At 45.9% G+C, this 9,847-nt stretch overlaps 1 protein-coding gene across 1 annotated transcript; it reads right to left on the reverse strand.

Annotated features, from left to right (window-relative positions):
* Nucleotides 1-558: 558 nt before the first annotated feature.
* SET (SET nuclear proto-oncogene) lies at nt 559-8,635 on the reverse strand. Its single transcript, XM_013955835.2, has 8 exons — nt 8,269-8,635; nt 6,770-6,827; nt 5,598-5,740; nt 4,812-4,915; nt 4,524-4,637; nt 2,856-3,026; nt 2,609-2,755; nt 559-1,456 (listed from the first exon to the last, which is right to left on the reverse strand). Exons 1-8 carry the CDS (start codon nt 8,618-8,620, stop codon nt 1,433-1,435), a joined length of 1,113 nt encoding a protein of 370 aa, XP_013811289.2. The 5' UTR covers nt 8,621-8,635; the 3' UTR covers nt 559-1,432.
* Between the last annotated feature and the right edge of the window lie 1,212 nt (nt 8,636-9,847).

Genomic DNA, 9,847 nt, shown 5'->3' on the forward strand with positions numbered 1-9,847 from the left:
GGAAAGAAAGCAGTGAAGTAGCAACTTCCTTATATTCATATGAGCTTCACTAAGAACCTTGCTCTTTTAAACAGCCTAAAAATTAGCTTACACTTTCAAGATTTAGTTATTTCCAACTGAAAAGACTCTTGCAAAAATACCAAAAATCTTACTGGGGAACCTCAAATCTTTGGTCTTTTTATTCTCAGCTTGCATAACCTTTTCACTCATTTACTGGAGGTATAGTAGCACATTGCTACTAAAAAGAATCAAGTCATTTTTCTTGTTGCAAAATGTGAATATGAACATCTACCTTCACACCAGACATGCATCTATGGCCCTGTCTTAAAGAGCTGGGCAATTCAAGAGAAACAGAATGCGCAATAGTAACTATCAAATGAAACACTTTCCAAGTACTGAAATAATGGAAAATAAACTGATGATCAGTCCATGCTACCACAAGGTTGCTTCTCAATACACAAATCCTGACCAAATACCAAAAAAGCCAAGTAAGAAAATATAAGCAAGTTCAAAACAGGGTATTAAAACTATTTCTTTCAGTGAAGACCAACCAGTCCCTTTGTGTACACATTTAGTTTTATTGTAACAAAGCAACTTGTACACTTTAACGTTTAAAACTGAGCATCTTTCTTTCCTTTCCAGTGAAACAAAAAAAAAAAAAAGAATTTAAAAATAAACAAGAACAAAATTACAATAGAGAATGTCAATTCCAAATAAGATCCTACAGGTTCTGCTGATTCTCCATCAAGTGGCAGGGCTCAAAGTCATCATTAGGAGAAGATTTTATTTTAAAAGTGTCATCTTAAACTGCAAGGATGTTTGTTAAACATCACAATTAAACATGCCAAAGGAGAAGAAGCCATGTTGTCAAAATGCCCACTTAACCCACCCAAACATCTGAAACCCACCCCCGCTGACCTTCTATAACCCCATTTTTTTTTATTTTTTTATTTTTTTTTAAACAAGAGAAAGTAGACAGATACATGTTGGTAAATGCTAACTGTCCATATTCACATAGAGACACAGTGTAATCTCTGAGCCCAATATACAGAGAAAGAAGGAAAAAAGCTAGATTCTATGCACTACTACACAGGGGCCTAGCACTCTTCAGCTTCCAGCAGAGTGAAGGGAGCAGAAGGTTTTCTTTTTTCCCACAGAACATGGTGTGTTGATTCCATAAACAGTTTTTGTTTTGAGACAGAAAGGGATAAAAAGGAACTTGAAACAGAAACGGGCAGATTCTTTTCCACTGTATTCTGCTCAAGGTATTTCCCCCAAAATAAATTGTGAACCATGGTGTAGAGGAGAGAAAAAGAGACCTCAAGAGAACAAGGCGACTGAGCACAAGAAAAAAAAGACAGCAACTTGCTCCCAGGGACTGGAGAAAAATTAAAAAGGTAAAAAGGGGGGGTTGGAATCCATCAGTGTTCAATTAGTCATCTTCTCCTTCATCCTCCTGTTGAAAGATAAGCAACAATTAAAAATATAATCACTAAACTTGCATAACACTGACTTTCAAATGCAATAACCAGAATGTTTCGCTACCCTAGAGACTATAGCCCTATGGTATTACTCATAGGATGCTGTAAAGTTGATCTCTCTCCCTCTTCACTAAGGAGTAGTAACACTTGCTGTGAGTACATACATAGGAGTCAGTTAATACTGGACTTAGAATTGCTACCAATGTTAATATAAATTTAACACCTAAAAAAATTGAAAGGTTTCCTTGTCTCCCTCCCTCCCCCTTTTGAACTCTGAAGGTAAAATGCTTCATCTTTCAGATGCTAACACACTTAGTAACACAACACAGCCCAATATTTTGCATTTAACTGGGGAATTCTAAGAGACAGGATTACAGAAGTATGTTTACACACCCAGGGAAGTTAGGCTACTGCTTATACTCAAAGATGCCTGAGATTATCTTTCTCTTCTTTCGCTCATGGAAATATAACAGTAAAGTGGCAGCACGTGTGGTTTTAACCACCATTTGGCTCTATGGCAAAGAGCATCTAGAGCATCCCTTACATCTCAACAAAAGTAATTTTTGCTACTGAAGTTAAGACAGATCATGCCCAATTACCAGGAACAAAAGTTTTAAGTTTTATATTATCAACATCTTGAATGCTGTCTCTGGAATCCAACTTACTACTAAAGGAAATTTCTAATTCCTGAACTCAGAGACAGATTTCATATGTAGCTGACAATAAGCCAAAATAAACTAATAGGTGGGAGGATGACAGAACTAGATACATCAATAAAGCTAATTAGAAGTAAAGTCTTGCTAGAATGTTCACTAGTTAATAAGAATTTCATTAAACTAGACCAGACACTAATATTCTAATTCTTCTAGAGCACTTTCCTTCCAAGTTTACTAAAGCTACTTATTTGCACTTTCACATGCACAAACACACTTCTCACTGTGTTGGAAGTTCAGGTAGTAACAGTTCTGCTTCACCTCTCAAAAAACGTTACGAGTGATTGTACAGAATGAGAACTACTTTACCTTTGCAACAATTACTCATTGTTCTTACAAGAAGTTTCCTCTTATAAATCTATTCAATTCTCATACACCAGAGAAATTGAAAGAATAAGGGATAAGAGAGCTCACCTCTCCTTCCTCTCCCTCATCATCATCTTCATCTTCCTCCCCCTCATCTTCATCACCTTCTTCATCAATATCCTCCAATCCCTCTTCCTCTTCATCGTCGTCATCGTCCTCCTCTCCCTCCCCTTCTTCATCATCCATATCAGGAACCTTAAAGACACATATGCAACATTAACTACAGTGATCAAATTCACTTTTACTTGCACAGTGCTATCATGGCTACGGATAAGCAGCTCAGTGCTATAGTTACCAAGTAGTACTGTAACGGATTTGGCCAGATGTCATCCTTGATGACTTCTCCTAGTTCATCAGCCCCTGCATCAGAGTGGTCAGTGAACCAGGTAAAGAAACTTTCTGGCTCTTCATGCTGCCTCTTCCTACTGGCTTTGTTCTGTGTCTGGCTTGAACGCTTTGTCAGATCCTGGAAAGAAAGTTAAGAAATTCCCTAAAAAAGTGCTCTCTACATGGCCATTTTTCAACAAGCACCATTTAGAAAAGTACTTGGCTAAACAACCACAAGAAGTCATTTACTCCCTTCTTCAGGGAAAAATGTTTAGGAAACATTTGGGACCCAAAGGACTCACAGCAACAGACACCACTCAGCCATGTGGCCTAACTGCATTTCTCATGAAGAGGACCCAACAACAGCAAAAACACCTCTGTTTCCTTTAACGGTCTCTGCTGAAACACTGAAAACTCAACAGGACCTTGGGCTTTATGCTTCCCCATCATAGGGGATCACAAGTGTGACAGGTGATTAATGAAATATTAAGGCTTCTCAAAGTCTAAACGCTCAACTACCATATACACATGTTTTAAGAAACACTGTCTCCAGGCATCTAAGCTCTAACTCAATAGTGGGATAAAGAACTTCCTATCCTTCTTATCCTTTGAAATTTTCAGGCCATTCTTTGCAGGAAATACAGACCACCACACAAACCACTAAAACATCTGGTCACAAGAACATACAAGTCCTGCCACCTACCACCTTACTCCAGAAGTTAGATACGTTTTCAACAATCTGTTCCCTTAAATCTGAAAAGATGTAACTAGCCACTATTTAAATCCATGCTTTCTTTGATCATATGGTAATTCCAAACTTCCATTATTTGTTTTCTTGATAGAATCTTAACATTTGTAAGTTTACATTGTTTAATGAAGAACAATACCAGAATTTGCATGAATTTTGCCATATGTTGTAAAAATCATTCAGTTAGGTTGTACGGGACCGTAACTTCTGGAAAAGTTCTAGTTCTCAATGAAAAAAGATGAATTTTTCTTCTTGGTCTGAGGGCGACAAAACAAGCAGCAGTTTAACTGCAACCCTCAGCTTTACTTTTAAGTACTCCTTTCAAAACCTTCAGGAGGACATGAAAGTGCTCCCAACTATTATGGAATCTAACTAGAGAACATTAATTTAATTTGAATACTCTCTAGATAAAAGATATGCCCACACTATCTTGTGGTTGCAACTTGTCCAAAGATGTGGTGTCTGGAAGGAGGGAAGGAAAAAAAAACCCACAATCCAGACACCACACCCTGACCTCTGCCCCCAAACCCTGCTACCCAAAGAATTCCTAATTGAAGAATTATCTTAAGGAAACACCACCCACTGTCTAGATCCATTCCGAAGAGAGACAAGCTAATGTAATCGTTAATCTCTCCATCTGGTCATACTTGTACTTTCACTGATGGTGCTAGGCTAAGCAAGAGAATTAACTACAGATCTCCATGTAAATAGTACATTCCAAACTCTGCAAGGTAGGCATGAACTATGTATGTAGAGAAGTGGGGAATAGGTTGGAGAGGGGAAGAGAAAAGAAAGTAGCTCAAGTCAACTACCTAGTAGATGAGCATAACGGTGAAAATGGCTGTTTGAGTAGAGCAGCAATTATCTCTCCCAAAGGCAGATACATACCTTCCCAGATTTCCATTTGATCTCAGTTGATTTTGAAGATGGGTCTCCACTTTCATTCAGGTGAAACTCTTTGGAGAGAACTTTATTTTCAAAGTATGGATTCTCATCAAAATACTGCAATTGAAAGCAAAGAGTTGGAACCACATAACAAATACACACACACCCCCAAGTCAAAACAGATACTACATGGATTAACTAAAGAGACTATATTACAAACTACAGCCTAATACGCAATTACGTTCAAGAAAGCGGCAAAACTGCAAGTGAAGGACTATTTAACATACTTACAAAATCTATTCTGTAACCTGATTTGATATCTTCAAATTCTGTCACCTCAACTCTGGTCAAATAATGCAGTGCCTCCTCATCTTCTTCCCCCAGCAGTGCAGATACTAAAACAAAATCAGTAATCTCACATTAACAAAACTATGAAATTTTTGTCACGGAGATGAACTATAAGTTAATTCTAAGCAAAATTTGAAAAACCACATACTCGCCAGAGCCAACTTGTTCTACCCCCTCCCCCCCCCTTTTTTTTTAAGAGGTAACAACCAAGAAACCACCTGCATTTCCGTGATTTTGCTAAGGTGATATGATTATGTTTGCTTGCTGCAGTACAACATAAAAAAGCAGCAAAAGCTTCTGAATATATCTACCCTTAGAGCTTGGTCTGCCCAATTCAAGCAGTCTACAGGCTTGTTTTTGTTCCCTCAGAAACAGTTTATCATTAGTCCTGACTCCAACCCCCCCCCCCCCCAAAAATACAGATTTTTTTTTTAAAGGGTCAATTAAAGGAGAAAAGCAGGAAACCTGTTGTTTCAAATATGGGAGGAAAACAACACAGGATTCTAGTGATCAAGATGTTCCTTCCAACAAATACAAGAGGTATAAAGCTTACAGAAATAAATTCTAGGACAAGAAGGAAGTGTTTGCATATGAAGCAGGCTTCTATTTCAATGTATGCTGAGTGACAACTCTAAAAACCCTCAGAGCTGTAAGAGGCTCACATAACAAGCAAGCAAACACTGAAGTCAAATGAACAGAGGAAAAAAATGAAGGCTATTGAGAATATACCTTGTGGGTGGTTGACAAATGTTGTTACCCAGAAATTTGGGATTTTGGCGATCAATTCTGACCTCTTCTGGAAGAATGGTTGGCGGAGTTTGTTGTATTTCTGTTCTACTTTCAAAATTTCCTCACTGGCTTGTTCATTCAGTCTGTAATAGAGAAAGAGATGTTAGCCACAGCGCCACAGGAGAGAGAACTGAAATTTAAAGGAGATAAATCCATTCAGCTTTCAGCTAACTACTGACAATACAATTAAACTAGCCAGCCATGCTCAACAAATGAGGGCTGTCAAACAAAAACCTGAGGCCCAAACCAGTAAACACCATTAAAAAACAAAACAAAACATACTACTAGAAGCAGTCTCATTGATTTAAATGAAGCATTCTTAACACATAGTATGTTTTGCAGCATGACATAAAGGATTGAACCTTTAGTGTGAAGCAAAGGAGTGTTTTAGCTCTCAAACATTTTCCCGCAAAACACCTGTAGAAGGATAACATATAACACTATCACCTGCTCTTTATAATTTTTGGTCAAGCAGGCATGACTAAAGCAAAGTAAGTTTGTATCCCACACAAGTAGAATCTTAAGACATAACTCATAACTGGTTTTCTAAAAAGGTAGAGCCGTGATACTTAAGCTGCTTCATATGGTCAGACCCAGTACTCACTTGCAGTTGCTCTAGGACACCGTGCATGGAAATAAGATCCAGCAGAATACTGACATAGAACCCAGAGTTTTGAGATATGGAACTAATGTTCCAGTGATATTTTCTACATATTATTTTACAAGCACGTGGAGGTATAGTAAAAATATTTAAAATAAAAGCTAATTTTTAAAGCAAATTTTCAGTTCTGCTCACAAAGATTAACGCACTTTTGTAAAGTGGCATACATGTTAACTTGAAGCAGCAAATAATATAAACTGTCACAGTGACTTTACAATTTTAAATCAAGTTCCACTTTTTAAATTATACATAGTTAAACAAGAAACCAGGATAGTGCTTCAAATTTTTAATCACACACAAATACTCTTTACACCTAACAGGTCAAAACATAAGCACATCTTGGGGGAGTTTGAAAAGTGAAATCTACTACCGAGAAATATTTAGTGTTTTTATTTAAAGAAAAATTACATTTTAATTTTTGCTAAATCACTCTAAGTTTTTTAATGTTTACCTGTCTATTTCATTCTGTACTTCATCAATGTGTTCAATTGCTTCCTGTTGCTCTTTTTCTGAAAAAGAATTAAAAATGCATCAAAATCCCTTAATTCTGGGGTCAAACAAATCACCTGGAGGGTTTTCCCATAATATATCTCCTAGAGCTCTACTTCGGAAGTGTGGAGATGTTCCTATTGGATTTCATAATGGTTACTAGGCCCCATAAAACTTCAGCTGCTTCCAGTGTGAGCTATAACTTAAGTGCTGAAAAGTTTGCTGAAACCAAACTCAATTTGAGTAGGCCACAAAAATTCTCAGCTCACATTCCTCTATACAGTTTTACAAGTCATCTTAAATTATAAGGTGCACCATAATAGATTAATAATTTGATGAAAAAGTTGTAAGTCATATTTTCTAAGCCCAACACATTTGAAGGAACATGCAAGTACTAAACGATTTAGTGAGGACAGCAATATCAATGGAAATAGCGTAACTGGGAACATACCGCCTTCTAAAAACCCAAAGGCACGTTCAAAAGGAAAGTTTTAAGCCCAAAACTTCAAAGTCACCGTTCGGCAGCTATTTCCTAACCAGAAGTTCCCCTCGGCAAAGTTTGGCGAAGGTCTCGGTGAAAGAGGGGCTGTTTACCCATCGCGCGGGGAGCCGAACGAAGGGCAGCGGGAAGTGGCTGGAGCAGTGCAGCAGCCTCACCGCTCCCCCGGGAAGCTTCCCGCACGGCTCAGCCCCGCGCTCGGCGACAGCTCTCCCCGCGGGGTCGCCACGCCGGGCCGCCCCCGGCCGGATGCGCGGCCCCCTCCCGCTCCGCGGGGGCGGCCAGGTGCGGCAAGCACGTGTGCGAGCGGGCGCAGCACGGCGGCGGGCTGCACGGAGGGAAGGAGGGAGGGGAGCACCGAGCCCTTCCCCCGGCGGCGGCCGGGAGGAAACCCGCGGCGCGGCGACGGAGCGGCGACCTTTCGAAAGCCGCGGCGGCCGCGCTGGCACGTGGGGAGCGGCGGGCGGCCCCGTCGCCGCGCCGCCCGGGCACCGCGTGGCTCCCCGCGCTGGCAGGCCCCGGCGGCGGAGCCGGCGCCGCTCCATCGCCGCGCGGCGGGGCAGCACCACGCGGCCGCGGCGGCGCCGCCGAGACCAGGAGGCGGCAAAGCATCATGGCGGCGGCGGCGGAGCACAATGAGGCTCCGCGGATGCTGCTCCGGGAGGGGGGCGGGGGGGGGGGGTCCCGCTGCTCCGCCAAGGCCGCAGCGCCCCCCGCCCGGCCCCGCCTGCGCCCGTGGGGAAGGAGGCCGGGCCGGGGAGCGGAGACAAAAGGGCGCTAACATGGCCTCCTCCTGCTGCTGCTGGGGCCTGCACATCCGCCCGGCCGACCCCGCGCTCTTCCCGCCTCCGGCCCGGCCGCGGCCCGTGTGGCTGGGGAAAATGGCGGTCGGTGCGGCGCGGTGCGAGGCGGAGGCCGCGGCGGCTGCCGCCATTCCCTTCCCGCCCCCGGCCCGGCCTCACCTGAGGTCTCGTCGGCCCCATCGTGGTTGGAGTTCAGCTCCTTCTTACTGACTTTGGCCGCCGGCGCCGACATGTTGGTGGCTGCGGAGCGGAGCGCGGAGGGAGGGGGCTGTAACGGGACTGAGCGGAGGGGGGGCCGGGCACAGACTCCTCCTGCTGCTGCTGCCACCGCTCGGGCTCCCTCCGCCGCCGGGGCGCTCCCGCCTCCTCCGCCCGGACCTGGGGCTCCCGGATAACAGGGGCAGCAGCGGCGCTCGCACTGCCTCACGCTCTCCACAGCCAGAATCACCACCACCGCCGCCTCCTCCTCCTGCTGCTGCTGCTGGCGAGGGGCGGGCAGCGCGGCGCGCATGCGCAGCAACCCCCCCCTCCGGGGCACGGGGGGGACGGCGGCCGCAGCGCGCAGGCGCACCAGGCCCCCCTCCCGGGCGCTGGGGAGCGGGAGGCGGAAGGCGCAGGCGCGCCCCGCTCGCCTCCTCGGGAGAGGACAAGCGCCCCGCTCCGCGCACGCGCGGACACCGCCTCCCCGCCGCGGGCGGCCCGCGCGCAGCCGCAGAGCGGCCCCTCGCAGGCCCCGCCCCCGTCGACCACCCCACGCTGAGCGCCCATTGGCCGCGCCTAGCGCCCTGAGAGGGAGCGGGGGGCGGGGCTCGGTGCGGAGACACAGAGGACGGCGCGAGAGGCGGGAGAAGGGGGGGGAGGAGAGGAGAGAGCGGGGCGGCGGCGCGCGCAGGTGTGCCTGTGGGGAGTAGGGGGCGCGCGCGCATGCGTGCGCGCGACGCGGCCGTTACCTCCGCGGGCGGCCGCGCGCCCTCGCCCTTGCCGCGCGGCGGCACTGCCTGAGGCGGGGTTGAGGGGAGGCCGCCGTTCGCCAACCGCCTGCTGTCGCTGCCTGGGGGGGGGGGGCCTCTCTGGAGACAGCGCCAGCAGCTCCCGGAGAGGGTGCGTGAGGTGAGCGCTGCCCTCCACCCCGGCCGTGGCTGGGGGGACGCAGCGGCTCCCACCTCGTTGCGGTGCGGAAAGGCGAGCGCTGCCTCTTGGAGCTGGAACATGACCCAAGGTGATAACTTCAGATGTTACGGTTACGTTTTAAGGGCACGGTGGCCCTGTCAGTCACAGCCCCCCCCCCTCAGTTAATGTGGGAACACAACTCCAGAAGGTCATGGAGCCCTGCTGCCTGCCAGCACACCTGCCACAACACCAAGAGCTAGCAGCCTTAAAATAACCCTTTTTGCCTCTTTTCTGCCCACCTGTCGTGGAAGAGCTCATTGCAGCTTCATAGTTAGTTAGGTCCATTTTGCACGTAAAGTAACAGCTGAGCCACTCTTGTATCAAAAAACGCAGCATATCATTCCCAGATTAGTATAGGCTAAGAGACAAGTGCAGCTTTGATAAAGTAGGAACTTGCCTTTTGTTATTTGCTTTCCAGTCAGACTACGTTCTGTTTCTCCTGTTTCCTTTCCTTGCCTCCTCTTCAAGTTACCCTTCCAATATACTATTCAACAGGGCCTGGATTAGTTCCCTGCCTCCTCAGCAGACTTACTATAGTTTTCTGATTCCTACTCCCACCTGTTGTTTC

This window comes from Apteryx mantelli, chromosome 21, assembly GCF_036417845.1.
Source record: "Apteryx mantelli isolate bAptMan1 chromosome 21, bAptMan1.hap1, whole genome shotgun sequence".
Taxonomy (NCBI): domain Eukaryota; kingdom Metazoa; phylum Chordata; class Aves; order Apterygiformes; family Apterygidae; genus Apteryx; species Apteryx mantelli.

Bases quoted from the DNA above. Each gene is read 5' to 3' on its own strand.
- SET (XM_013955835.2), bottom strand. From the start codon at position 8,620: ATGCGCGCCGCGCTGCCCGCCCCTCGCCAGCAGCAGCAGCAGGAGGAG. The intron at 4,638-4,811 runs GTAAGTATGTTA...TTTCAATTGCAG, and splicing joins CAGGTTACAGAATAGATTTT to TATTTTGATGAGAATCCATA. The intron at 2,756-2,855 runs GTAACTATAGCA...TGTGTCTTTAAG, and splicing joins ATCCGTTACAGTACTACTTG to GTTCCTGATATGGATGATGA.